The sequence below is a fragment of the Oreochromis aureus genome, linkage group 7, assembly GCF_013358895.1.
Source record: "Oreochromis aureus strain Israel breed Guangdong linkage group 7, ZZ_aureus, whole genome shotgun sequence".
Classification (NCBI taxonomy): domain Eukaryota; kingdom Metazoa; phylum Chordata; class Actinopteri; order Cichliformes; family Cichlidae; genus Oreochromis; species Oreochromis aureus.
The window spans coordinates 58,325,315-58,349,359 of NC_052948.1; the positions used below are offsets into that span (position 1 = coordinate 58,325,315).

The 24,045-nt window shown below is 38.0% G+C and overlaps 1 protein-coding gene across 4 annotated transcripts in view; it reads right to left on the minus strand.

Annotated features, from left to right (window-relative positions):
- The window catches only part of nlrc5 (NLR family, CARD domain containing 5), a 33,520-nt gene that overhangs the window by 2,521 nt on the left and 6,954 nt on the right, over nt 1-24,045 (minus strand). For 2 of the 4 annotated variants that reach the window (XM_039615384.1, XM_039615381.1), the window contains exons 9-53: nt 23,113-23,584; nt 22,778-22,940; nt 22,372-22,502; nt 19,595-19,820; nt 19,275-19,516; nt 16,405-16,488; nt 16,224-16,307; nt 16,029-16,112; nt 15,848-15,937; nt 15,524-15,574; nt 15,411-15,440; nt 15,044-15,127; nt 14,713-14,796; nt 14,525-14,614; nt 14,304-14,384; nt 13,970-14,053; nt 13,191-13,274; nt 12,652-12,741; nt 11,648-11,695; nt 11,524-11,553; nt 11,347-11,430; nt 11,170-11,253; nt 10,943-11,032; nt 10,721-10,780; nt 10,087-10,170; nt 9,872-9,955; nt 9,369-9,458; nt 9,187-9,252; nt 8,193-8,276; nt 7,544-7,621; nt 7,303-7,389; nt 7,130-7,183; nt 6,918-6,965; nt 6,562-6,645; nt 6,382-6,465; nt 6,222-6,305; nt 4,950-5,024; nt 4,729-4,806; nt 4,520-4,603; nt 3,919-4,008; nt 3,719-3,802; nt 1,455-1,538; nt 1,097-1,180; nt 915-998; nt 743-820 (exon numbers count right to left, since the gene is read on the minus strand). In XM_039615384.1, the coding sequence (XP_039471318.1) occupies nt 743-820; nt 915-998; nt 1,097-1,180; nt 1,455-1,538; nt 3,719-3,802; nt 3,919-4,008; nt 4,520-4,603; nt 4,729-4,806; nt 4,950-5,024; nt 6,222-6,305; nt 6,382-6,465; nt 6,562-6,645; nt 6,918-6,965; nt 7,130-7,183; nt 7,303-7,389; nt 7,544-7,621; nt 8,193-8,276; nt 9,187-9,252; nt 9,369-9,458; nt 9,872-9,955; nt 10,087-10,170; nt 10,721-10,780; nt 10,943-11,032; nt 11,170-11,253; nt 11,347-11,430; nt 11,524-11,553; nt 11,648-11,695; nt 12,652-12,741; nt 13,191-13,274; nt 13,970-14,053; nt 14,304-14,384; nt 14,525-14,614; nt 14,713-14,796; nt 15,044-15,127; nt 15,411-15,440; nt 15,524-15,574; nt 15,848-15,937; nt 16,029-16,112; nt 16,224-16,307; nt 16,405-16,488; nt 19,275-19,516; nt 19,595-19,820; nt 22,372-22,502; nt 22,778-22,940; nt 23,113-23,584 (4,318 nt within the window). The remainder of the gene's footprint in view (nt 1-742; nt 821-914; nt 999-1,096; nt 1,181-1,454; nt 1,539-3,718; nt 3,803-3,918; nt 4,009-4,519; nt 4,604-4,728; nt 4,807-4,949; nt 5,025-6,221; nt 6,306-6,381; nt 6,466-6,561; nt 6,646-6,917; nt 6,966-7,129; nt 7,184-7,302; nt 7,390-7,543; nt 7,622-8,192; nt 8,277-9,186; nt 9,253-9,368; nt 9,459-9,871; nt 9,956-10,086; nt 10,171-10,720; nt 10,781-10,942; nt 11,033-11,169; nt 11,254-11,346; nt 11,431-11,523; nt 11,554-11,647; nt 11,696-12,651; nt 12,742-13,190; nt 13,275-13,969; nt 14,054-14,303; nt 14,385-14,524; nt 14,615-14,712; nt 14,797-15,043; nt 15,128-15,410; nt 15,441-15,523; nt 15,575-15,847; nt 15,938-16,028; nt 16,113-16,223; nt 16,308-16,404; nt 16,489-19,274; nt 19,517-19,594; nt 19,821-22,371; nt 22,503-22,777; nt 22,941-23,112; nt 23,585-24,045) is intronic. The other 2 variants (XM_039615382.1, XM_039615383.1) reach the window with 2 other exon arrangements.

The following is a 24,045-nucleotide window of genomic DNA, read 5'->3' on the forward strand; positions in this document are numbered from 1 at the left end:
CAAGTGGCAATAGAAAACATGCAATGTTCAAACTGAGAAAAATATTTACACATTTTGTATTTGATGTGGTCATAGTGTCTCAGAAAAGCTGGGACAAGGGCAACAAAAGGGTGGAAAAAAAGGGGCATTATAAAGAAACATCTGGAGGAACATTTAGCAAATTATTAGGTTAATTTGCAACAGGCTGGTCACATAATGGGGTATAAAAAGAAGTAATGATGGACAGAGGCTGAACAATCTGCAATAAAAAAACTGAATATCTTCTCATACAGTGCATGACATCATCAGAAAGATTGAGTGGATCTGGAGAAATGCCTGTGTGCAAGGGACAAGGTCAAAAATCAGTATTGGATGCCTGTGATCTTTGTTCCCTCAGGCAAGAATGCATTAAAAACAGGCACGATTCTCTCATGGAAATCCCTCAGGAATACTTCCAGAAATCACTGTTTGTGAACACAGTTCATCCACAAGTGCACGTTAAAGCTCTACCATGTAAAGAAGAAGCCAGATGTGATCACAGTAACTTTAAAAGGAGCTACTATTTTTCTTAAATGCTACATTTCAGTTTATACCTTTGATGCGTTTTCTATGTTCTATTGTGAATAAAACGTGAGTTTACAAGATTTACAAATCATTACATATAGTGTGTGCCAACTCTTATAGAACTGGGGATGTCCATGTACTAAAGAACACAGAACACCACCAGATTATTAAATGTTTGATCATTTTTGCTTTATCTTACCCAACTTCCTGTATGAGGGGACAGTGAGCCAGACTGGCTACAACAGCACGCAGCTCTGAAGTCCCAACAGAGGTCAGGCTGAATTATTGTGCAAAAGACAAAAAACAATCAGTAAGTGTAGTCACCTGTGTGAGCTGTGATTCTGAAAATAATCAAAGCAAGTGAGTCTTACTTAATCTTTTTGAGGTTCTTCATGCACATTATGGCTTTGGAAAGGCTATCGGAGCCTTCATGGTCAATACGGTTGAGAGAAATGCTACAAATGACACAGAATTAAAGAAAGAACAAAAAGGCTGAATAAGTGAGGGGAGAAACACATATCAATGAGAACATATACGCCTGGGTGAGACTTACTCTAACACACTGAGGTGTGTCAGTGATGGGAAAATGAGGGCCATCCTGGCAGCAGTGAGGTTTCCCAGTGTGTTATCGGACAGACTGGAAGAGTGCACAAAAAGACATATAAATATGTACATTTTAAAACAATCTTTGAGTTGCATGAGTTAAATGCCAATTAATGATATAGCCAAATATATAAAACTCAGCTTTTCCAAAGGAAAATAAACAAGTTTGAAGATTAAACTGTTCACTCAAAAGTTTTGAGGGCTTATTTTGTACGCTTCTTTAGCCAAGTGCGTGCACATGCAAACTCTTGCATAGTGTTGCAATCAAGTGCCAAAAGCACATTTACAGGAATGAAACACATTCTCACCAGAGCTCCTCCAGGTGGCTGCAGTCTTTCAAAGCCTCGAGCAGCTTCTCTCCTGATTGGTCACTGATAAGGTTCTTTGACAGCCTGGAGGATAAACACACACAGCAAGAAAAGCAAAATTACTCGTTTTTAATAACTGTTAATGGACCATGTAGTGTTCTGACGATAGTGTGTTTTTTTGATTCTTCCACTGGATGGCGCCAAACTTATCTCAAACTTTACTTTTAAATTATATGGATAGTAGACACCATACACATTACAGTGGATTGATATAGCTCAGTTAAATCTGTGCTATAGGTAACTGGAAACTACCTAAATGCTTCAACTTTGCAATAATATCATTTACAGCTGATCATGGAATATCTAGGACCAAATAAATTTCACAAGCTGACTTGACTTATTCTTTCACAACTGTTTGCAAAGACAAGGTGTATAATCGATTGTGTAGTGATAGGATGTGTGATCTTTAGTAGACTGCAAAAGGCTTTGGGTGCATTCCAGAGTGTTCTGGCATTCAAACCCACATCCTGGGAGCATGGGAAAAGGGCATACCTTCTGTTATTGTTTTATGATAGGATAAACGTATCTATGTCTGTTTTAGGCTAAGTGCCTTTTGTTTAGATGAACTGCTGGACTTCCAGGCCAGCAGGTTTAGGGAAGTCATTTATGGGGTCAAACTCTGACCCCACACACACACACAGCAAAGAAGGACTCATCCAGGCTGGAGAAACTGATCAGGAAGGCTAGCTCTGTGGTCGGCATGAAGCTGGACACTCTGGTGTCAGTGGCAGAGAAAAGGACACTAAAAAAACTGCTGGACATTATGGACAATGCTGGGCATCCTCTGCACACGGCCATAAACAACCAGAGGAGTCTGTTCAGTGACAGGTTGCTTCTCCCAACGACAAGAACCAACAGACTTAAAAACTCCTTTGTCCCACACGCCATCAGACTGTTCAACTCCTCTCTGGAGGGGAGAGGGAGGGGAAACAGGAGGACAAAGGAGGGGGGAACAACTAAGCTGTAGTGCCTCTTCACTTCACTGTGCAATACTTTTTGTTAATAGTCAACGGTGCAATAGACTTCAATACTTGAAATGTGCAATTCACTTGTATTTTTATTTTTTATTCCTATTTATTCTATTTATCCCCTTCGTATATTTTATCTATATATGTCTCTGTATTTATATGTGTATATATATATAATATTCTCCTCACGCTCTGTAACTTCTGTCGGTGCTGTGCTTTTGGAAACCGAATTTCCCAGAGGAACCCACCCGAGGGATTAATAAAGTTCTATCTTATTTTATCTTATCTTATCTTATCTTACACACACACACACACTCACCCAAAGATGTATAAATAAAGACCAGGGCAGTGGCAGGGCGCGAGTCTCAGAGAGTGCTCTGTACTGCCCTTGCATGCAAGTAAAACTGTGTGTTTCTCCTCTCTGATTCTCAGCTGAAGAAGTGTCTTAGAATATATCTCTTGACACTATGCAATCTCAGATTCAGAATTCCTTCGGTTTACTTGATGTGTATAGGTTTACTGCCTGCCATAACCATTATTCCTTGGGATCTAAAAATAAAAGTGGAAGGAAGTAAGGACAGCGATAGCCCAGTGGAGGTGACAAAGTTGCAAATTTTGGGAAGCTTTCATTCAATCGAAAGAGTTTAACTTGTACATATTTAAATTAGAACTTCAGGGGTTTATACCGGAGCTGGATATGTAAATATGAAGTATAAGCATAAAAAGAGCATTCTCTTTAAAAAATTAAGCATAAAAGCATAAAGGCCTGTAATATGAAAAACGTCTTGAGCCTGTAGACATTTTGTGGCTGTCAGTCAAACACACTGGGAAGGAAGAACCTGCTGCATAATGCAAACAGTTGGTCTCCATAAAGGACAGATAAAATGGCTGTAACATTCTGAATGAGTGCACCTCTCATCATGTGGTTCTGATTTATGGTCCAGCATGTACTAACATTTTTATTATTAAATTGTTTAGAAAAAAGACAAACAAACTCTGTCTCGCTCACCATGTTGTATATGACAGGATAAATGGAACTTAGCACGAGTATAATCTACAGAAGATTGGTCATGTGACATAAACATAAAGTATTTTAAAGCATTATTAAAAACATTACTATTTCTCTTGGGGTGAAGGTGAACATATCCTGGAGAAAACATGTTGGAAATGCAGCTAGAGTGTTTTGGAGATAAGTAAAATACAAATTTTCCATGTTTCCACCCCCTGTGTACATACTTGATCTTCCTGAGCTCTGTCCAGGTCGGAATGAGCCTGTTCAGCTCTTCTATTCCTCTGCAAGCCATCCTCCAGCCCTCCAACCTGAGACAGAGCAAATCCAACATTCTCAAAGCCAAGCTTCTTCTCTTTTTAATGACAGACTGACAGAAGGTGAATGGTAATGTGCAGCGAGCGCTAGGTATGAATAAAAGACTCACTCTATCTCCTTTAAATGTGTGTGTCCCTTCGTGGCAGCCAGGAGATCTAGAACGCTGAGATTGTCCATTGCTGTGACAATTTCATTCAGCCTGGTACACACACACAAAATGTATCAGTTATGTTAGGTAGATATGTATTTTGATGAGGATTTATAGCCATAGAAACATGATCTGTATTTTTAAAATGTATAAAAAGCTTTGACATATGCTGACCAGGCAACCTGCCAGCTACATTTTACAGCTTAGCACTATGAGAGAACTGGGAACGATAAGGGATAAATTTCTCACTGGGGGGGGGGGAATTAGTAGGATCAGATCCTACTAATTAATTATGAGGTTCATAAGAGCCTGATGACATGCTGGTATGACAAACAGCACCAACAGTGGCTGCAGTGTGAAAAGCAAAGCAGCGGCTTTGACATTGCAATATAGTATAAATGCAGAGTGAAGTGGACTGTGGTGGAAACAGCAAAGACGTCTGCCTGGAAGAGTTTTGATCTGGGTTCAATAAATCCTGAAGACTATGTGGTAAAGAACAAGCCAAGATTTACTTTAGCTCTTGGATTATGACTACTGCAAAGAAACTGAGAGTGTTTCTTACCTGAGACGGCAAATAGAGTTGATATTCCTTAGAGCTCGTGCCAGACACATCCTGCTCTCCTCATTCAGTAGCACAGAATCCAAACTTTGGGTGCACAGAAAACACAGAAAAAAATGGACAATTTTGGAACAGCTTCTTTATTTTATCCAACAGAAAAAAACAGCTGTATTGTTGTATGTGCTGTATGTGTGTGTGTGTGCATGCCTTACCAAAGGTCTTCAAGAATAACACACTGTCCCAGTGCTTCAATGAGCTGCAGTCCTCCAGGCAAAACACAGTGGGAAAGACTACAGCAGAAAAGTTCCATTGTGAACAAATGTTTATTCACTGTGTGTAACATTTTACACCAGCCTAAATATAAGTTCATATTCTAGACCTTATTTTTCACATAGTCATGTACAGAAGTACATTGACACTCATAAATACTTACTTGAGTGATCGTAGACAGGGCAACAACGTGGTCATATTCTGAGCTGCTGTCTCACTAATCTGATGACCCGACAGACTGAAAGAACCAGAGGACGGTTAGAGATTGTATGTGTGCACCTTCATTAGGATAGGGATTTATGTTGGTGTGTAGAACTGCAGCCTAAGCTTTAAATTGTTAACTGTTAATTATGTGACAATGCATTCAGGTTATTTTACAGAGTAACACGAAAGTAATGTAACGAGTGTTGTAACAAATTACTCTCTTAGGTGAGTAATTAAGTAATTTACTGCATTACTTAAAAAAAAAAAGGTAACAAGCAATGTGTAATACATTACTTTGAGGAGTGACCCTCTACATTGGATCCACCAGTCTACAGAAGATCATGAAAACAGTTCACCAGGGAGGGTGAAGGGAAAGTTATTTATTTATCATTCTGGGCATTCCTTAAAAATGGTTTATATATTTGGGTTTTTAATGAGCCTGTCACTTCTTCCTCCACGTCTTACCTACACTTGTTAAATACATATGCCAAGTTTCCAGCTAGAAGCTCTTTAGGAACTACCTTGTTGGTGAAAAATACTGTTTTATGCCTTTGAAACTGTGCTATCTTTGACATTTATCAACTAAACAAATGAGAACAAATTATGCTCCAGGCTGCTAGTAATGAAAATGGTTCTTTGCAAAGTTATCTTTTATGTGTAGGCACAGCACTGGTTCACCTTCAGCGTCTTTTCTACGTTTGAATGATCCATAAGTCAGTGTTAAATGGCTGAATAAAAAAAACATTCCTGTGAAAACATTCAGGTACAAGAAAATCTGGTTTCCTGGAAATATATTACAAAGAAATAATGGATGGCTCATTACTTTTGCACAGTACTATAGGTAGTGCTGTGTAGCAGTCTTTAGCAGCGCTGATGGTAACCGAACAAAGGAAAATAGAGGAAAGTGTTATAATTCCTCCTTAAATTGGGAACATTATAAAAGCCTAACAGCAGTTATGACAAATCTGAGATAAGGGCAGCTTTTAAAGGTTTTGGAATCATGCGATCCACATCTGCTTTTTTATATTGTTATTATCATTATTATTATTATTTTTTATTGTTATTATTATGAATGCTCTAATTTCCCAGCCATCCTGAATGGAGCATTGCCCATGTAGGTACGGTATTTAATGTACAGTGGAAGAGTGTTGCTAAATCAATAAATCAATACGGGAATTGAAAATTAATGTTATAAAAATGCTTCAGACAAATTCTAAAATGTGTTGCTCACTTTAAGTGCTGAATGGTGTTAGACTGCAGGAAGATCTGTGACAACGTCTCAAGCACAGTCACATCACTCTCTTTGGAAGCAATACTGTGGATGACAGAGAAAATAGTTGTTATAGGAGATCTTTAAAAGTCATGTTGGTCAAATGTGAAAAGGTTCTGACCTGAGTGAAGTGAGATTGGGCATCCGGGGAAGAACAGAACAGAGAAACTCAGCTCCCTCCACACCGAGGATGTTGTGGGAAAAGCTGAATGGGAACAAACATTTTTTTTTTTACTAATTTATTTCCCTTGAGTACTACAGAGTACATGCTAATGTTAAATACTGAAATGTGACTACTTACTCCAGTTCTGTTAGAAATGGACAACTCGGGATGACGCTCTCTATGGATGCAAGCTGATACCCATTTACTGCACAGTCCACAAGGCTGGAACAGAGCGATCAGAGGAATTCGTTTTTCCTTTAAACTGTCTTTACTTTCAAAGGAATTCAAGCAGAGTGTGGTGTAAATTAATACAATTTACTAGAAAAAAGAGCAACCTTTACAACAGCTGGCTTTTCCTTTTTGCCTGCAAAGCAAGCTAAATATATAGCGTATGCACTGAGCATTAAAACAGTGAGTGGGGGCTGTTAACAAAGTGTGCATTCCTTGCAGGTATCATCAAAATGTAAAATAAAATGTCTAAAATAAAAAAATACCCAATTTTCTTAATGGCCCTCAATTGAGCTGCATTTCCAGAGTGATCACTGCAAACAAACAAGCAAAAGACACAAATCACAAATCTGAATCATTTGATTTCTAGGAACATGAAATTCAACATAACTATGTTTTTATATTTACACTTTAATCAATAAACTACCGAAGAGTACAGCTGCTGTCTATATAACAATCATTTAACAATAGTTATTACCTATCTGTCGTCAGTTCAGTGGACTTAATCAGGTGGAGTGTGTTTTGGTGAATACTGGAAAATAAATATAGTTCACAGCTTTGACACACATACTGTATCTTTATTTGGGCAATGCTACAAAATGTTTGATTTGTTTAAAAGGAGCATCATTTGCATCTATATGCATATCTTACCTGACAGTTTGAATATTGCTATTGAGTTGCAAACAGCGACACATTAATCCGACAGCTTTCTCAGCGCCGATCCAACGCTCCTCAATGCTAAGTAGAAAAGTACGTATAACACCGCTCAGTGTAATTCAGTGTTTTAACATCCATTCACTGAACAGCCATGACTGATTTGGATAAGTTGTAGTTTCAAAAAAGCCCGAACAGATTGACAAAAGAGATAACAGTAAAGATTCTTTTGTCTCACCTGAAAACACATCCACTTTGATTGGAGCTCAGCAGCTGCAGGAAATCTTCAGTCTGCTCCAGTAAGCTGTGGTTTAACCTGCAGATCAACCACAGACATATCACAATGTACTTTCTGATCATGGTTAGATAATGGAGGCCAGAAAGGAATGGTTAAACCCTCAATACCCTTAGCATAAAGAGACTTTTAATAAATCATAGATGCATTTCTAATCAGTTCCTTGTCTTGATCCGTGCTCAATCATCCAGCTAAGTAAATCCCAAAAGGTCAGTTCTGTTCATCTGGATGTAGCATTTTCAGTGGGAGAAACATTTCGTCACTCATCCAAGTGACTTCTTCAGTCTTAGCTGAGTTCAGGTTTCCCCAACCTTATAAACAGTACATTTGCACAATGACTGAAACTAGCCCACTGAATGAACAATGGTCTCTGAGGTCAGTTCCTTGATCATTAATCAGGCAATTTCTTGCTGTTAGCTCAAATCTAAAATGTTAACAAAGAAATACGGCCTTGTTGTTGCAATCTTTCCATATTTTAAAGGTAGTCAGTTTATGAACCCAGTTTTATTAAGTGTAATTATTAATTGCAAAGAAGCCATTATTTTAATGGGATGAAATCCATAAATTAGTCTTAAGATAAAGGGATACTTACTCCACTTTGGTCAGATGGGGACAACTGGACACAATCTCTGCTAATCGGACCAGATGTTCACGCTTCAAACTACCTTCCCTGACTCTGGTGGAGAAAAAAAGCAGAGAAGGCAAAAAAAACAAAGAAATTTAGATTTCTGCAAAGTGAGTGCCAAATCCAAAATGTACTAAAATCTTTAAAAAGCAAAGAAGAAGAATTGAAATTTGCCTTAACCTCTACTAGCCCCCAAATTACACTGTAACAGTATTATGTAGTCAAAGTGTATTGAGAGCTGGAGGACGCTTGTTTCTGTGAGTGCTAGATTTAAGGAAGGTACTTTCAGAGCAGCTAAAATCGATCAGACCCCGGAAACGAATTGTGCCGTTATGCAGAGTTCAAATATTTTTTGCATATCTGTGAGAGGTTTCCTGTGTTGCTGACGCAGGAAACATTACAAAGCAGAGAGTCTGGGTCTTTTTTTCACAATGACACTTGTTACTTTGAATACATCAGCTGTCGACTTATACAATCAGACCACATATAAGTTTCGTTTTGATCTTTTCTGTCTGCACACTAGTGCTGCATGGAGCTCTGCACTTTGCATTAGTTCACAGCTGCTCTCAACAATTTAACACTCTTAAAATTTCCTGTCTACGTGAGAGTGAGAGCTGTAAGCCTTCCCCTGCTTTTTAAAGGCATCATTTAGCTTTAGTTCCCCAATCAGTTGCATTTGAGGTGACTTTCACTACTTAGTGCTATTGTGCTTTAGCACTAAATTTTAGTGCTAAATATTCATGAGTTTTAATGAGTCCATCAGGTCATTATTATTTTTTTTTACTTTATCTGAAATGAAAATATTTAAAATTTTGACTGTTTTTTTTTTTTTTGGTGTAGGTGTGAATTCTGTGTTTTTACTCAAGTCGCTGTGCTCACCTCATCAAAGGGACTCAGTGGTACTACGGGCACCATTTCAGAATCAGAGTCAGTGTTTTGAAATTTTGGATGGAACTCCTACCTCAGAGATTTTTCACGAGTTTCACTTTGTCTGAACCAGATGAAGCATTGCTCTTCTTCTCCCAAGCTACCAGCAGACATCAGAAAGTAGAGTCCATGGACAAAGAGAGAGACATGGACAAATATTTCATTATAGATTATTTAGAAGAATTCCATTAACTTCTTTTCTATGCGCAGACTTACCTGACTTCCACACCAGAGACATTAGCACAGGTACACAATGTGTTGGCCACAGCCAGCAGCCCCTGCTGGGTCAGTCTGTTGTTACTGAGACTGCACATGAAGATTCATTAAAGAAAAGAATTAGTGTGTATTTTAATCATTAACTACGATACACATCATTTTTAAATATTGGAGCTTCATACTCTTGGTCTACCTGAGGGTGATTTTATTATACATTCTGTGGACACTTTATTAGGTACACTTGGCCATGTTCAGAATCACTTAAATCACCTTTTTTTTTTTTTTTACCCATTCAGATGTTCACTTTGAACTGCATTAGGGTGTCCTGATCTTATATACATGCCTAAATACATGTTGCTGTCATGTCATTGACTGATTAGATATTTGTGTTAACAGGCATTTAAATAGGTTAACTAATAAAGTCAGTGGTGCATGTACATTTAAGTATTTTTTACTCTTTTGCTCTATATTTAATATAAAACGTAATATGTTTATAGTCTTACTTGACATAGGTGTTGATTTTTAGCCTTGGTAGGGAATGCACAAAAGAGCTCATGTCTTCATCTTCCAGTTGGTTACTTGACAAACTGTGATGAAAGGAAAGCAGAGCTGAGCATCCTTACTGGATAAAAGCTCAGGAAGAAAGCACTGGACTATCCATGGCTACATGGGTGTGTGGTCATGATTCTAAGATTGTGTGTCTAAATGTGGCTCATACTCAAGATCTGAAAGCTGGGGACCCTGCTGCAGGATCTCAAGAAGTTTCTTCAAGTGGTCACCCTTCAGGCAAAAATGAGTTAACCTGTGATACACACAATCAGGGAGACAGAAAGAAAACATAGCACATGAAGTTCATTAATTATTAGTTATAGTGTAGTCACATTATTATTCTAAGATGTCCTCTTTTACCTGAACTCTCTAATTCTGTGGTGATTAAAATGGCAGGTTGTAAAATACAGGACATCCAACGTGCTTCACACTATATAATATTATCTTTTTTAATGAGTAGCATAAAATCTAATTAAACTGTGCTTTTCAACAGCTCTGTGTATAAAACAGAAAATGACAACATATATTTTTTAGTCAAATTCTAAAATAAACAGAGTGTGAAAGTGTTCTCATCTATTTGCTGTTTAAAAATTCACACATTTGCAGCTAAGTTCTCTTCAGACAGCATTACCTGCCTAGCTGGGTACATTCACTTGATGTTGAGCCACTGTGGCAGTTTAAAATGAGTAGCTATAGTGTATGAGCCGTGAATACTTAGGTAAGTGACCAAGTGAGCGGTCTGAAAACACCTACAAATGTTGTTAGGTCATCAGTAAGCAGTGAAAATGTTGCGGATCACAGACCTGCAGCTCACTTGTTCCACTTTCACTGCATCAAAATTGATGAAGGAGTCACTCTGAGGGCTAAAGAAGAGATCAAAGCAGCAATTAACCAAAACAGATCAGTTACAGAATTAAAGTAATTGCAGCTACAACTAAAAAGTGATGTAGGAAAAGGAGCATCACACCAGCACTCAATTATGGCATGCTGTGGTGTGATGAGTGCCACAAAAGTATTCACTGTACCTGAGCTCAACCGATGTCACGCGCTGACTGTCAGTCAAACAGCTGACCAGCTTGAGTGCTTTGGCTGCAGATGTGATGCTCTGACTGACACTATTAGGAATACAGAATAAACTGTTATTCCTGTTATTAGAAAAAATTAACATTTTAAATCCAGAATAATCTGACTGTCTATTGCAGGCTGTAATCCAGTGTTACTATTAATACTTGCATTAGCGTGTATGCCTTACTTGAGTCTCTGCAGTGACGTCATCTTTGGCAACACTTTGAGAAGATTCCCGATGGCTTCGTCGGTAAGTGAACACTGAGATAACCTGACAGAACACATTAGTGCATGAACATGAACGTGTTCAGTCACCCCTTTAAATACTGTTGAATAATTTGCAGATATACATAATAAAGCTTACTCTAACTCCCAATGGAAGCGACTCTGGACCAATTTTCGACATACTTTGGTCATATCAGATGGTAGGATGCTGCTGTCCTTTACTCTAGAAACAAAAATAAAAGGGGCTCATTCTTTTGTATTCAGAGTCAGAGGTCAGATTTGTACTTTTCTGCATGTCTTTATTTGCTCACTGTACCGGAACATCTTCAGCTGCTGCTTGTCATCACTGAAAAAGAAATACAAGAGAAAAATAAATAAATCTAGATGGAGACAGCAAGAATCAGACTGTGTGAACTTTTGCATAGATGCAGGTTTTCTACCTTTCGTCTGGGCAGAACTTTAGACTGACTTCCTCTTTGCCTCCGCCACTGTAAAACCAACAGAGCACAACAGCCAATTATAATTAACCTGACTGATTACTGTAAAGCTATATGACCAGTGTTGGCCAAGTTACTTTGAAAAAGTAATTAGTTATAGTTACGAGTTACTTCTTCAACAAAGTAACCAAGTTAGTAACTGAGTTACAATGTTATAAAAGTAACTAATTTCCAGGAAAAGTAACTATTGCATTACTTTAAAAAATGTTTAATTTGAAATAAATTGGCACTTAACAAAAGGAACTAATAAGAAACATTGTACACTAATCTAAACTATTCAAATTCTACTCTGTGAAAATATGAAATAAAACACCAATCAGATAAACTGTAGATAGAACAATACACTAGGTGTTTTAAACCTCGCCTCTGTTTTAAATTATGTTTTAAACCTTTATCTCTTTAAGAAAAATTTTTTTCCGTACTTCCACTCAAAAAATGCTTCCTTTGAATTATCTGGGCTCTCTGTGACTTTGTCTCATCACTGTGCGTATCTGTTTGTATATGAACACCTGCCCAAGTCTGCCTGTGGTTGGTTTATCATGACTACTTTACTCTTCCTCAGCCAATCAGCAGCACTCATGCGATTGTTTCGCACCCCTAGCCCCCGGTAAAATGACGTAAGCGTCATCCATCTGTGTGTTTAAAAATAGTAACACACCCACACCGCTTTTTTTTCTTAGTAATGGTAACGGTGTTTTAACAATAGTAAAAGTAATTAGATTACCTGTTACTGAAATAAGTAACAACGTTAGTAACGCTGTTTATTTTAATGCAGTTATTCCCATCACTGTATACAACATGTCTGTAGTATTTCATGTATTTATGTATTTTATAGTATTTTTCAAACAGATAGATTTTTTAAACCCAGACCTGGATAGGTGGCACAAACAGATGGGTAAAGCAGCTATTGGTATCATTAAATAGCTACAATGTAAAACAAAGATTACCTGATGTGAATTTCTGTTAAGGTGTTATATGAGCATAGAGCACCAGCCAGCATTACCACCCCTTCCATGTTGATGTCATTGTTACTGGCACTGGAAAAAACAAAAGCAATGAGCACAAGGAAGTTGGTGTTGGCTGTTTGGAACCTGTTTAGTGAGAAAATAGTTTACCATTTGCCTATTTGCTTTGTATATCTCCATGTAAAAAACAAAGAGTCATCTTTCTATTGAAATACTCGCAAATTACTAGAGAGGTAATGGAGGGAAATTCTGCCACCAGGGTCAAATACAAGTAGTAAGTGACCCTGGTGGCTAAAGATACCAACAACTTATAGTTGTTGGTATCTTTAGCTATAAATATCTCAAGGAAAGCTTTAAAAGAGGTAGAATTGTTAATTAATTATTAGTTATAATGGTTGTGTGTGAGCATTGTGACAGACTAGCAGCCTGTCCAAATATCTACCCCCCCACAGACACCTATGCCACCCTATGACAGGCTCCAGCCTCACTCAGAGAAAATAAATGCATGCGTGTGAGCTTACTTAATTTCCTGGATTTTGCTAAGACGAGGCAGGAAATCCAACAACTTCTTCAGACCTTTGTTGCCTAAACAGTTACTGGACAAACTGAAAAGAAAGGTTAAAAAATGCATTACAATTCGGCGTTTGTACATTTGTCAAGAGAACATGACAAAAATGAGTCAGTATATCAGTATCAGAAGTGCAGACACAGCTGATCCACCTGAAATGTGTAATGAGTGTGAACAGTGGTCTCTTTTTCCTCTAAATGTGATACATTTGTTGAGATCTTTCTATTAATGCTACAAATTACAGTTACTTACAGTTATTTATTACATCCATGAACTGAAAAACGTGTTTTGGAGATTAAATCACTAAAATATGTGCGTTAAATATGTGTGTGTGACAGGTGGTCTAATAAATTTGTTAAGCACTGTATAAGCTATCTAAAGGTTAGCTGTAAGCAAAAACCATGATGGTGCATCTTTTAAGAGGTGGTTTAGGATGTAGCGGTTAGCTACTTCATAAACTCAGCATACACTGTCATTTTTAGAATAATGTCCAAGGCATCAGTTTTTAACACAAATGTGTTTTGATTGCCTGACACACTTTGTAAATATCTTTCCTTCCTTTGCACTATTATCTTCGTAATTGTAGACACTTGTATTCATGCGGCTCCCCCTGTAAATGTTCTAGTCATTTTACACATAAATTTATTATCTACTAATTAGAAATGGTCCTATTTTTATTATCTGTCCATGGTAAAATGGTGTGTGCACTTTCGTGGTTCTTGCTCATCTTACTCCAGCATAGTGAGATCAGAAGAAGTTCCCAGACATCTCAACACACTTTCCAGATCAGCAGGATGCAGATTGCAGTAGCTGAGGCTGAAAGATGCAAAAGCCGAATGATTATCATTCGTACCGATGACATATTATTGGACAAAGGATATACCTGAACAACCCATTATAACAATTAAAACATTAAAACTTTTTGCTTGATAACTGATGGTCTGTTGGTTACCAGTTTAAAATGATAGCTTTACTCATTCTAAATCCTACCCCACTGTTGTTCTGCAACATCAAATATACTGTTTGATCGTTGTTGTAAGCTTGTGATACAGAAGCATTAACATACCAGAGAGATTTGGATATTCCACTTGCAGGTTTTTCTCTTCCCCTCGCAAACACAATAGACACCTTAACAGGAACCTGTAGTCTGCAACATAAAGAAACATTCAGATACATAGCAGAGATGACAGCAATAACTCTAACATAAATCTAATTTTGCATTTCCTGGTACAGTATGTCTAAAGGTTTCTGCAACTATGGTTGCTAAGAATAGATGCGTGTGTGTACCTGATATGAAGCTCCATCACAGGAGGATAATCAGACAGTAGAGCCGTCAGAACCACCAAACCCTCCACTGATGAGCAGCTGTCATTAATGCTGTGAAAAGATTGTAAAACGTCAACTAAATGCTGCTGGGTTTTATGCACAAGTATAGCAAAGTGCACAACACCATTTTTTTTTAAACCTAGTCTTACATGATCTTTTCAGTAATGCTGAACTGTGGCAAAAACTCAGTCAGTTTCCTTAATATTTCTTCATCCCACTGGCCTCCAGACAGACTAGAAGGCAAAGACACAGTAAAACAGTTACACACATTCACTGGCCTTTGATTAGCATTCATTTACCAATGTAATATGCACACAGTGTAGTTTGCAGATTGTTCAATTACTTGAATCCATAACAGAAGGAAAACAGTAAGTCAGTAACTGGTGCATTGTTGCTATTCTATTCATTCTGATTTTGTCTGTGTCATATGCTCTGAATAGGTTTTTCTAATTATGAAGGTGTGTACTTATGAAATCTTACTCTAGGACAGACAGGGCAGGGCATCGAGCCAAGGATTCAGCAAGTTTCTGCATCTCAGACTTGTTCCAATTCTGGTTCAGCAAGCTGGAGAAAAATGACACCAACATAATGCAAACATCCATGATAAAAAAAACCCTCAAAAATACTCAACTGTGACATTTAGAGTCACATTTAAATCAACATGCACATTAACGTCCTTTCTAGTCAAGATCTTTTGAAGCCAAAAAAAAAAAAAACAGTCAAGGTGAATGCACATTTTCCTGACACCCATTTAAGATCAATGAAGGTGCAAAGTTCATCAAGGAAACTGGCAAAGCTCTTTGGTAAGGCAGTTACGGTAAACCGACTTAGTGGTTTCAGATCTTACCTGATTGTCGATTCAAGTATAGATTTATGGCTGTAGAGCGGAAAATATCAATATATCAGAACTTTACTATGTTCATTTTATTGCTTTATTTGGTTTAGAAGCATAAAAGTCACCTGTTCATATCTGACTTTTGGAAGAAAGTTACTGTCAAGTCTTTGATCCCCCTGCAAAGAAAAATAATCTGGACTGGAGTACACATTTATGACACACTTATGTTTAAAGTTATGTCTTGTCATAATAACTTTATCAATAGGAATTAGCTACTTTGAATTTCAGGAATCTCAAATCTATGACTGAGAAAATATTCATAGTGCAGTGAGCATTACTGACAAAAGCGAGTTAAAATGTGTGTAATTTTTTATTTAATTTAAACAACAATCCCTGTGCCATAACTGTGCCTTAACCGCCACTTTGTGTACATGTGTGTGTGGTCATACTCTGCATGAACATGTTGGATGTTCAAACATGAAGACATCATCTTAATAAGACAGTCGACTGCATTCAGGGTTGTGCTGTTTCGTCCCAGCCTACAAAGAAGCACACACACATATGATCACCACACAAAGTCTTCTGCATTAAGTACAGATGAGTCTTTGCATTAGAAATGTGAGAACTTACACTACATTCGAAAGGTTTTGTAGTTTGGTAAAAATCTCAGCAATGTAACTGATTCCTTCATCCCTCAAATTGTTGTCACTTAGGCTGGAAAAAAAAGAAGAAAAATTGAAACTTTAAGCTCAGCATTATTAAAAGCATCTGGTTAATCTAGCAGTTAAACTAATCGTGTACTATATTGAACAACAAAAGATATACTTGATTTCAGTGATGTGTGGACACCCCTGAAGACCAGAGGCCAAACTAGCTGCTCCAGTAGCAGTCAGACTGGCACCAGAGAACCTTGTGAACACAAACATCAAACAGGTAATTACTGTAGTTAAGGGACGATTACCTTTAATATATTTTTCGCAGAAATAATACAAACAATAAAACATACTCTAGTTTTCTCAGGGATGTGAATTTAGGCAAAACAGACGACAACTTCTCAGCAAACTTGTCCCCATACTTGCGGCTGTGAAAACTGTAAGGACACATAGTGAAAACCAATAAAGTAATTATTATTCACAAGGAAGCATAGGATTAGAAACTCAAAAAAACAAAACAAAAAAAACCATCAGTTCAAAGCAGCAATTAAAGAAAAACCTGCTTTTTACAAGCATCTCTATAGTTGACAACATTTCTTGATGCTGCTATGTTTTTATCTACAAATTAATTATTTGTGTAGTTATCGTTTGAGGGTGGCCCCTAGTGGGAACGCCAGTTTCATTGGCAGCTGACCAGCTTATGAAAACAAAGCGAACACAGTTCAATTATAACAAGCATGCCAAAAACATTGGATTTATGACTCTTCTTGGCAATTTTTATCTAAGCCACCAGGTGGGAAATTCCAATGCTTAATATTTTCTTGAATGTAGTATTTTAATTACAGAGGATAAAACAGACTCAGATTCCCAGAATCACTATATGAACCAAACTGGAGATCTGTTTGTTTAAATGTCAGTGTGAATGTCTGAACATAACAATAAAATAAGGAGGCATTAACAGATATTAAAAAAATGGTAACTTTTTCTTAAAGAGGTGGTGACAGAGACAGATTTCTGTGACGCAGCGAATCATACTAGATTCACAGACTACAAACTGAAAGCCAAAGTGGGGTTTATAGGAGAATTGCTTTGGAGTTGTAACCTGTAATCTCTTTTAACTCTGTACAATATTTGATACATGAGATTTTGAGACCTATATATCATCAGTGTCTTTTTAACACACAAAAAAAATGCAAAAAAATGAAACCTCATACATGGAAACTGTTATTTATTTATTTTTTTAATTGTTAGCATTTGTCCAATTTGTCAAATTAAAAGAAAATCAAATGTCTGGCATTAATCCATGCTTCAGGCTTTACAGGGTTAATAATTCACTCTATGTAATCCAGAATAAACTGAAACTAAATCCCCGTGACAGAGGTAATTTGATGGGATACTTTTTGAACACTGGTTATATCATGTTTGCTTTACTTGTATAATTTGTACATGGTTTTAGGTTTACAGCAGTTTTCTGAATTATAATTTTCACATTTCTAAATCATATAATGATGGATAGTTTATTACATGTACAAACAGTATTGTAAGTGTTTTACATGTGGATGATAACAACTTTTTTTCACTCAATAGTCTTTTCATTGGCTGCCTTCCAGGTGGCTTTTCTTGCACATGCTTTCTCTCATACGGTTACACTGTATGCTCTCTGGTGTTTGGAGCCCATCTGGGTCTATGTATGGGTGGTCTCTATTTGTCATGTCCAAAATGAAATAAGAAGAAAAATGTGCCGGTATTCTGTTTGTTTTCATAACAAACAGAATACCGGCACAAGATCTTGTCAAGATCAAGAACCGGGTACTGGGTTTAGGATTAAGAGTTGGGTGACTGCCCCCAAAAAATCTAGTTTAATAGCTTACATGTGCCTGGGTGACATAAAATATACACATGAAATAATTATGGTGTAACTATGTGAGAACTGTAGAGAGCAGCTGACAAGTTCTGCTTGCACCCTTGACTGTTCACTAGTTCTAGTCTGCACAGGAGGATCGAATCACAGTCAGTAAAACAACATTTTCTGCTCACCACAGCTGTAAATATCTATTTCAGGTACCTTCTGCATCTTGTCAACGAGATATTTTCTGTGTATAGAGCACCTACGCTGCTGTTCTGAACATATAGACTGCTGGGTACAGTCACATTTTTCCTCATTCTAATTTTCCAAGTTATAATTACTGTTTATGACTTGTATGTAACTGGTTCTCTTTATAACCACAAGCAGATGTATCGGAGTTCCTAATAAAATGCTTGAGGTTTCGGTTTGTTTTACATACAGATTAATGAGCTGTTGCTGCAGCACTTTATCAGACACTGTCTCGCTTTACTTTTAATGTCTGAGCTGAAATCTTTATGGTCAATGCAACTTTATTTGATACGGTTACGCTATATTTGTCGTTAAATTCTTGTTTTGGATAAGGAAAACATCAGGAAGAGCAACTAAGGAGGGATAGCTTTCCCGCTAGACAGACATTAGATGTTAATGTGCATAATTATATAAAATTAACAATAAAGAGATGACAGATGTGAGATGACAACGTGCAGCTTGCAGATTTTGCTAAACAGATAAGCCCTGTCCCACCCACTATTCAAGACATGCAAGTGCAAACTTGTGTGGAACAACATTCTTTTTCGAGTTGATGAAGGAATACTTTCAAAGAATCAGTAGTCGTGTTTTTGCAGTTGAGTGCAGACTATTTTCTGTCTTCTTGTAACAAGAATACTGAGCTCATTCACTTTCACTGTAAGACAGGTGGTCAGTCAGCTGAGGAATGTCAAAGGCAAAGCTGTAGCTCTATCAACAGCAACATTCACTGCTGCTGTGCGACTAGTCCTCTCTCTGCATGTCCGTGGGCTAAACATGGGTTTTACAATTTCTGACAGATCAACACCGTCCATTTCAACACTCTCATGTGTCACAATGATGGCTTTCCAATGTTCCCATAGTGCATTCCCACAAATATCATATGAATAACCTTGTGAAACCTTTTCAAATAAATGCTGACCTGTAAGATTTAACATATCCAGAATGGTACAGTAATATAATAAAAACCCTCATCTCAAAATCAAAATAAACATTTGTATTGTAATTAATAGTTTATTTTTGTTAGTGTTATTTCTGATTTAGGTTAGCTAAAAAAATTACACTTAGGTTTTTGGAGGGTTTTTGTTACTTTTTAACTACTGTAACTTGTAAACGTCTGTGTAGCCTCACCTGAGGTTATGAATTCCCTGACACCTGGCCAGAACTATTAAACACTCCAGCTCCATGGAGCACGCTCCGAAGTCCAGACCGATGTCATTATGATCGGCTGAATTAACTACGAAAGCCAGAGCTTCGATATCATTCGGTAACAGCCAGATGTTGCGCAGCTCCAGTTTGGGTCTCACACCAAAAACCTGCTTGGCGAGTTGGTGGTTCTGGCTCTCCTGCACACTGTGGCAAAGCTGGAGTATCTGGCAAAATATAGCAAAGAAAAGATCAGTAACAAAGTGACAGAAAAGAAAATCTGCTTTTCCTGTTTTTCATTCTACCTTTGGTCCGGTCAGAGTGTTACTGTTACACATGGTTTTGAGCAATTTCAGAACAAGGTCTTGTCGTTTCTGGACCCAACTTTGGACGCTACCAGAAACCTTGGCTAACTCAACCAGGGCTGGAGTGCATTGTGAGGAAGCCAGACCGCAAACATAGAGGTACAGTGAGTCGGTGAAGACCGTCTTCTGGTCTGATTTGCTTGTCCAGCGAGTTTTCAGACTGAATCTGAGGATATAATGAGAGCAAAGTCAACATCTGAATTATGATGCAAATTAAAGCATGTTACTTTACTGTCCAGATGATAGTTTCAACACTCTTCTGGGAGATGAGAATAATAATAATATGACCGTGCATATTTTGAAATGCAATAAATAATATTATTTTTTAAGATTTAACAGATAGGACAAAAACAAACAACTTCTACAGTGCAGCCCACAAAGCACACAGAGTGGGAAGAAAGCACAGTACACCAGTTTGAATGGCTTTCGCCTTTTCTTCTCTCTTGCTCAGGTGCATTCATTTTACCACATTCCCCAAACGCTCACAGAATGAAACACACAACAAAACGTCAAAGCCAGAACTGAACTAGTCATTTTGCAGCTGCCTGACTGATTTCGAACCACAGACCTCCAGAACCTCACTGAAACATGTGAAATCAAAGGGTTAAATGAGGAAGTGTGAGGAAACAGACCCGTTATCTAATCATTTAAGGAACTGGGTATGGGTGAGGTCCTTGCTGCAATCCACCTTGTCAACTAAATATGATGAAAATGTGAACAAATCCATATCACACCACCAAAAAAATGTAGTGATTCTTTAGAGGAAACAATGCGAGATTTATTAAAATACAGCTGTACGAATAGATTTCATGGTGTTGTAAATTTGACTGCTGGAGCAATTAAAAAAGCAATTAATTAATTAAGATTTAAGTAATTAATGAATGCGTGTCCCCTGTTTAAATATTCCAAAGCTATCATCTCTCACATCACTATTGATCGTGTTACTGCGTCGTGACTACAGTTATTTAAAAAAGTCCTAGAGAAGGAGCTTCAAGTCTATATATGTTTGGACATATGAGAATGGATCTGAAGCCGAAAAGGGGATGGAAGATGAGCTCTATAAGGGAAGGGTGCAATTTGGATGTCAGAGGGTGGAGCTTAGCATCTGTGGGCTCTGATGCAATTAAATTCCTGCTTTTAAAACAACTTGTGATAAAAACAAGACCCTTTTACAGAAGAATCAATAAATCCATGAAGCTGCATTGTCATTTTTAGAGGAAGCAGTAGCATTACACTTAGGAAAAAATGTGGTGGAATACAACCCGGACTTGTGATATACGTCATACCACATGTAGCCACATACAAGAGGTCTCTTAGCGAGTGACTATGGTCGCCTGCTGCTTAGTTATGTCAGCTGTGCCATATTTCACTTTCAGTGGCCCCACCTTTGCACAGTCTCACAGACTCTCACACTGTGATTTGAGCCGTCACTTTGTGCCTACATCAGTGTTTTTCTGATGTAAGGAGTAAGGACAAATATGTCTCGTACTGTACCGTGCTTAACTCGCACAGCTCAGGTTGCTTCCATGGCAGAGTTATTCCTGGTATACCGTGTGACTTTACATAGTCAAATTCCATCATGCTTTCTTTCACGTATTCTAAATGAGATTCATTAATTAACTGTTGAATCTTTCAATATATTCATCATAATTCTGCTGTTTGTGAGCTTCTCTTTTTTAGCTTAGGTGACAAAATTTTATTTCCACAGCTTTTCAAACACTCCATCACACACTAGTGTCTACCTGATCTGAAGGGAACTTATCTATTTCGGGACCAGGCAGGGACTGCCCAGCACCGAGTTGGGAGGACAGATGTAGACAGAAGAAGCCTCATTCAGCTAAGGCAGCAACAAGAAAGGTGACTGTATTTAGGACATTTTGTTCATTTGGTTCACATGCACCACAGTTAATTAACAAAACCGTTTCCAGGATGTGAATTTGCAGATAATTTAATCAATTAATGTGTAATAATGTTGTGAATGTTATATTGTTATCTGTAATTTGAATTTGTCCAACACCAGTAAGAGAGTAAAGTGCAGAGGTTACTGCGTATGTGCCATTAGACTAAAATGCTATCTGGCTATTTTATTAGGTACACCTTGCCAATTTCGAGTTATACCCCCCTTTTGCCCTCACAACTGTCTTTATTATTTGTGGTACAGACTCAACAAGGTGTTTTCATGTTGCTTATACTAAATTCTGACCTTTCCGTTTAAATGTCAAAGCAGAAATCGAGACCCATTAGGCAATCTTGTTCAATTTTGGTGAGCTCGTGTGACTTGTAGCCTCAGTTTCCCGTTCTTAGCTGGCAAGGTGGAACCTGATGTGGTCTGCCCGTTCTCCCATCACCAACACATTTTCACCCAGAGAACTGTCACTCACTGGTTACTTCCTCTTTTTCAGACCATTCACTGTAAAAACTAGAGATGGTTGTGTGGGGAAATTCCAGTTGATCAGCATTTTCTGAAAAAAACCAGACCAGACCATCTGGCACCAGCAACCATTCCAGGTCACTTAAATCACCTTTCTTCCCCATTCTGATACTTGGTCAGAACTTCAGCAGGTCATCTTGACCATGTTTCGATGCCAAAAGTACAGAGCTTCTGCCGTGTGACTCCCTAGTTTCTCCATCAGGTGGGCTATGTAACCTAAACTGGTCTTGACGCTGCAATCATCTTAAAAATTACACCCATATTTCTCTCCATTTGGCTTCCTTACCTCTTCTTAAGCTGTGCGTCATTAACATCATTACTAGTCATGATTCTTAGTGCAGCTAAAAACTCCTGCACTGTCAGATGAATGAAGCAGTAGGCACTGGCGAGTATCCCGTCCTGACGTCTGAGCTCCACCTAACAGCAGATAAGTAATTATGTTATTATTATTAATATGTTACAAACATGACAAGTCGTCTACAGGGACAGCCTTTATCTACCCTTACTCTGTTTACTACACACAGCCCTACTACATCTATGTCCACTGTAAGTAAAAACAAATACCTTTTGCCCACTAAGCAAATCTATTAATAGTATCAATAGTATAAATAGCATGCAAACACTCGACAACAAGGATTTTGAGGACATTCACAGATATGAGGAGGACATTAATGCATGCATTCATGTCTGACCTGTGATAAGAGTCCTATCCTCAATGAAAACTTTAAAACCTCCTGTGGAATTTCTTCTTTCAAAAAGAGTATCTTGCTTTCCTCTAAGCCTGTCCAAGCCAGTCGGCTCAGCTCACACAGCTCCGACTGATACTGACTCAGAATGGTCAGTGTGGTGACAGCACTGCACGGAAAGACAGAAAACAGAGATAATCCATAAACTGAAGCATGACGCATTTTTTGCTACACTGGTGCTTTCTTTTCTAAACAGTCATTTTTTCATTTACTTCATCTTTTTTGAAATATAATGTTCAAGATGGAGACACATTAGAGTGAGTTCACAGCTCAGTCTCTACCTGTGAGGAAATCTTTTAGTTTTTGGCCTGCCGTCTCCTCCGTGGTTAGGGTCTCGGCTAAGAAATGAGCCCAGAACAGTGAGGTAGACCTGAGTGAGGGTGGCAGGGACTTGGGGTGAAGCGGGAGTCAGCTGGGGTCTGCCATTTGTTCCATCCATTATTACATCTTTGCTCCCTTTTCGTTTTCCATCCTCTTGTTTCCTTTGTGCAGGATTTCCTCTTCTATTGCCCTCCTCCCCTCTGGCTTCTCTTGACATCTGTGCTCCTTCTGCTTCCTGAGCATCTGTCCTAGCCTTACTTCCTTTTTCGTCAGGCATCGGTGCTCCTCCTGTAGCTTTATCTCTCCACTGCAGCAGTAAATGCTCAAGACAGATGCAGCAGATGTTGCATAGGGCAGGAATGGAAGACATGGCGAGAAGGTGTCGACTGGAGAGAAGGAGCTGTGCTGCCTGCTCTCTAAGAGCTACATCTGCTGGGTGTAAATGGTGATTAAACTAATTAAAGACAACATACATTTAAGATAGACATGCACAAGAAGTTTTACTCAATTGTTATTTTAACACCAATTTTTTCATGTTAGTAATGCAGCTATTACACATGAGATCCTATTTTATATGGAAATTACTCATTTCTACTAGTTTGAAAGTCTAAATTTTAGCAATTGGCCAGTTATAACTGGATACAGGTGCTGTTTTGCAGTTCTAAATGATCAAATATAGCACTGCTAAAGATGTAGATAACCCCAGATTAGGTTACTTACATAAGCTACTGCCAGCAAGTAAAATAAAAAAGACAAACAAATGTTTAGTCGGAAACATCCAAGTTCAAACTTGTCTGATATTTATGTGAGTCTTGAAACCCACAGCAACCATAACTGAAGAGAAAATAAAAAATGCAGACAAGTTTCATGTAAGAGTCAAAGAGAAAGCGAGA